This window comes from Antechinus flavipes, chromosome 2 (genome assembly GCF_016432865.1).
Source record: "Antechinus flavipes isolate AdamAnt ecotype Samford, QLD, Australia chromosome 2, AdamAnt_v2, whole genome shotgun sequence".
Lineage (NCBI taxonomy): Eukaryota > Metazoa > Chordata > Mammalia > Dasyuromorphia > Dasyuridae > Antechinus > Antechinus flavipes.
In genome coordinates this window covers 608,976,440-608,981,434 of record NC_067399.1, presented here as the reverse complement: position 1 = coordinate 608,981,434, position 4,995 = coordinate 608,976,440, and the positions used below count along the sequence as shown (strand labels likewise).

Genomic DNA, 4,995 nt, shown 5'->3' with positions numbered 1-4,995 from the left:
ATGCATAGTTTCAGTAGATTGCCAAATTATCTTGTCTAATTACCCAAGAAGTGGGGAAATCTTCATTAAATAATTGCAAATTTTCCTTCAATCTAATACCACCATTAGTTTCCTATCCGTTTCCTAGTATAAACCAAATGTTTGTAACAAACCAAGAGTTAGAAAACACCAACTGAAAAGAAACTGAAATGTTAAAATATTAGATATTTTATTCAGAACATTTGAATAAGGAGACAAAATCGAACTTTATTTTCATAGTCTGATGTCACTATAAAACATCTGATGTGTGTGTGTGTGTGTGTGTGTGTGTGTGTGTGTGTGTGTGAGAGAGAGAGAGAGAGAGAGAGAGAGAGAGAGAGAGAGAGAGAGAGAGAGAGAGAGAAAGTCTGGGAGGGGCATAATCTACGTAGGCCCCTCCTGTCTCATTGATAACACGTTCATTCACAGTGAGCTCTTCTAATACAGACTAATCCCCCAGGCGGACATTCACACTAGGCTCCTCACCTCAAGCAGAACTTGGTAAGTTCAAACTACTAGAAAACGTGGATTTGCGAGAAATTCTAGTTCTAGAATTGCTTTATGGGGTAGGAGAAGGGAAGAAGTGCATGCTATAATTGACCAGGTGCTGTCCTTTTTCCTCCCGTTCCGTGACTCCCGGCTGGGGCTCGCTACACAAAGGATTTCAAAGGATTTCAGAGGATATATAGCAATTTTCTTGCCTGGAAGATCAGTTGAGGAGCTAGGAGGCAGACCTTGGGGAAGGGTAGTGGTGATTACGCATTGTGTTCAGATGAACCCCAAACCCTTCAGTCCCTTCCGTGTCACAGGTGCATTAAGTGGGGGCGGAGTTGCTACTCAGAACCCCCAGCCCACGGACACAGTCCCCTAACAGGACTGAGTAAATTTAGGGCGGGGAGGGGGATGAAAAGGGAGGGTAGTGTTATTAAGCTTAGAGTTCTGATTAAGCCACTTGGTATCTCTGTCTTCTGCGGCAGGTCCCGGGGATGCTCTTTGCGAGTCCCCTCTGCTGAAGCTGTCTAGGTCATCGAATGACCGGAGCGTCTCACTGCGGCAGAGATAGCAGGCAATGAGGTTTCCCAGGCTATCTTTTCCCCTGCTGCTCCTTGGCTGCTGCCTCCTTGGGGCTTCGACAGCCAGGAAGAACAAGGATAGCTCCCGGGCAGCAACCGAGTCGGTCCCCGGCCCCGCTGGGGGCTCCTCGGGGCGCTTCTCCAACCCTGAGCAACATGCGTGTAGCTGGCAGATCCTGCTGCCTGCCCCAGGAGATTCGTCCGCTACCGGCGCCGAGGGAGCCGGAGCTGGCAGCGAGCTCGCCGTGAGCTGCCAGAGCCCGGACGGGTCGCGCTATCAGTGCGCCTACCGCGGAGAGCCGCAGCGCTGCGCCGCGTACAACGCCCGGGGCCCGCAGTATTGGAAGCAGGTGGTGGGGAAGCTGAGGAAGAAGAGGCGGCCCTGCCACGACCCAGCTCCGCTCAAAGCTCGGCTTTGTGGCGGCAAAAAAGGACTAGGAGCCGAGCTCCACCTGGTCACCCGGCCCCTCGACGCCGCCAGCGCTGGGGTCAGCTCGACCGCCCCCGCGCTACCCCGCGAGGGCAAGGGCAGGAGCAAGGGCCGTCCCAGGGGCCAGAGTCGTGCCCGGGAGGCCGCCCCCGGAGCGGAGGAAGGACTGAACCTTCCCAGAGCCCCGCCGCCGTCTGGGACCTCGGCTGTGGGCGGCGTGGCCAAAGAGAAGGGTCCTGGGAAGAGGGGCAACGTGGGCAAGCGCAAAGAGACCCCGCCATCGGACGAGGAGAGGCCCATGGAGGCTGGGCCAGCCCCAGGGGGACCGCTGGAGTTCAATGAAGAGTTGACGGAAACCTACTGCGCCGAAAAGTGGCACTCATTGTGCAATTTCTTCGTCAACTTCTGGAATGGCTGAGCCGAAATACGGCTGAAGGGGTGGGGTGGGATGGGGGGAGGAGTAAAGAAAGGGGAAGAGAGAAATGGGGGGAAAGAGGAACGATTAGGGAGGAGTTCCCAGGACAATAGTAGAAGAATGAGTCGGGAAAATGGGAATAAGCACGGAAGAACTCAAGTCATCCAGTCTGGGGAATTTGGGGTGCGGGAAAGGGGGATAGAAGGGGTTTGGGAATTTAAAGATGTAAAGGTTTGGCATCCTAGCAACGTGGTGTTGAGAACAAAATCAAATATATATTTCTATACATCTCCATATCTATATCTCTATAGATATGGAGAACCAAATCTATATCTCTAAAATCTCCGTGAGATGTATATCTCTCTGGATATATATCGAAATATATAGAGTTGCCTAGGGACAATGAGAAGTTAAGTAACTTCTTCATGGTTCTACAGCTAATGTGTGTGCAGAGACTCTTCCTGACTCCAAGGCTGACCTGTCCATTATATCTTGCTACCTTTTACATATACGTGTGTAAAATATATATGTATATATCTGTGTCTTGGAGTCTGAGAGGTTTGCATCTCTAAGTGTATGGGGGTGAGAGAATCATTGAGAGTTGTGGTGACATTTGCAAGAGGTAGATTTTTAACTGAGGGCAAAGGGAATGGAGGTGCAAAAGAAGGCATGCCATATGCATGCAGGAATTTGCATACATTTAGAAGAATAGGTGGGCTTAAATTAGCAAGAGGTTATATGAATAAAAAGTGATGGAATTGTGGGGCAAAATGTATTTTTTATAACTGATATTTGTACTAAAACTGCATCAAAAAGCAATCTCCAGCCTGAACCAGGGTGGAGTATTCAAAATGCCTTTATATAACTATCAGCTAACAGAGTTGGTCATTTTTTCTTTCTTAAAAAGTTTGAATGCACAGAATTCTAAGACAGGGACTCAAAGGCACTACAGAAGTGAAGCAAGGGATACATTTTACTCAAACTAAGAGGGCACAAAAATCAATAAAATATGTATCTAACCACTGTCTTAGGTAGCATCAGTTTTATGTTTTTATCTTGTTACAAAATTTGCTCTCTTATAAGTCATTCAAAGATCAAGAGCTTGAGGGAAATACTATCAGTCTTATTAGTTGCCTTTCAGTAGTCTTGTATGTTCTTTAAATTAAGAGATGGCTTTGTGGTCTGGAGCATTTCTAATTTATATTCTATATTCATTCAGGGTTACTTTATAGAGGCTGGATACTCTAGCAGTTTTAGTGTGTGACTTTTTTCAAGCCTCTCCATTTGTATTTGGTCCTATTAAAGAATTGGTTAAAATTTGTGTATGTGTCTTAGAATCATTTGGACCCTTTGAGAAAGCTTTATCTCCCAGGAGAAATCTTTATTACCAAGTCAAAGATGTGTTCTATAAAAATGTGGATTCATCACACTACACTAATCCCATTTTAAAAGTGAGGCAATTTTCCTGAATTTTATTATATGTATGTTTTAAAGCTATTGCTGTGGTATTAAAGAAAAAACAAAACTGCCAAAACAAATCAAACCCTTCACGCAATCAAACAATTGCTAGATAAAAATTTCAATGAAGAAAAATCAGAAGATTTTACTTACTTGAGAGTCCTATATTCCTTATTATTCCTTATTATCAAAACTTATACCATAACTCATTGAGGTGTATATTTCCAAAAAGCCTGGACTAGAATTAACAAAGATCTTAAGCCACTGGATGTCAGCTCATCATCCTATGGCTGCTATGGGCCATAAGTGCTTTATAGATTGAGAAGGAAATAGGTCTTTTTCTGTAAACTTGCTTTGCTAGGTTACAAGAACTCTGTATGTTTGTAGAAATACACTTATCTACTAATATTATGTATCTACATTCACACATACTACATATGTGTATATATATATATATATATATATATATACATCCACATACTTTTTTCTCAATAGTACTTTATTTTTCCAAATATTTATAAAGATAGTTTTCAACATTCATTTTTGTAAAAATTAGCATTCCAAGTTTTTCTCCCTCTTTCCCTTTTCCTCTCTCTCTTCCCTTGTCCTTCCTCAAGACAAACGGCAAGCAATCTGATATTGGTTAAATATGTGCAGTCCTTTTAACACTCTTCTTTGTATAGTCATATAAATGTATGTAGGTCTACACACAATTATCCTAGGTTTAATAATCCTAAAGGCATCCATGTAACTTAGTATAATGCTAATATTTTGTAAGAAAGCACAGCAAGGTCCTGAAATATATAGTGGAAATCAAGGAATCTGACTTCTAGTTCTAACTCTGCCACTAATTGGTTCTGTGAGCACTGGACTTAGAGTCAAACTGAGGCTTGTATCTTTGCTCTGCTACTTAACACTTGTGTAACTTGAAGAAAGTCAGCTAGTTTTTCTGAACATAACTCTAAACAATAGCTCTAAATTTATGATCCTTTGTTAAATTTCTTAATTTGTCCCAAGATCTTGTAGTCCAATATTCTCATCTGAAAAACGAGGATCTTGAATTAGATGACTTCTAATAATCCTTGTAACTTAAACATTTTATATTTCATATATGTGTGTGTATGTATACACACACGTAGGATTGTAAAAAGTTAAATGACTATAATACATTTATAAAGTTGCTTAACTAATGCAAATTATTTATTACTATAACAAGGAGACCAAAAAATCCAGAACCAATTAGTGGCAGAGTTAGAACTAGAAGTCAGATTCCTTGATTTCCACTATATATTTCAGGACCTTGCTGTGCTTTCTTACAAAATATTAGCATTATACTAAGTTACATGGATGCCTTTAGGATTACTAAACCTAGGATAATTGTGTGTAGACCTACATACATTTATATGACTATATAAAGAAGAGTGTTTAAAAGGACTGAACATATTTAACCAATATCAGATTGCTTGCCGTTTGTCTTGAGGAAGGACAAGGGAAGAGAGAGAGGAAAAGGGAAAGAGGGAGAAAAACTTGGAATGCTAAGTTTTACAAAAATGAATGTTGAAAACTATCTTTATAAATATTTGGAAAAATAAAGTACTATT

General features: G+C 42.0%; 1 protein-coding gene across 1 annotated transcript; it reads left to right on the top strand.

Moving 5' to 3' along the window:
• Positions 1 to 410: 410 nt before the first annotated feature.
• FGFBP3 (fibroblast growth factor binding protein 3) lies at positions 411 to 3,257 on the top strand. Its single transcript, XM_051973972.1, has 2 exons — positions 411 to 519; positions 996 to 3,257. The coding sequence occupies exon 2, from the start codon at positions 1,088 to 1,090 to the stop codon at positions 1,937 to 1,939; it is 852 nt and encodes a 283-aa protein (XP_051829932.1). The 5' UTR covers positions 411 to 519; positions 996 to 1,087; the 3' UTR covers positions 1,940 to 3,257.
• Positions 3,258 to 4,995: the final 1,738 nt, after the last annotated feature.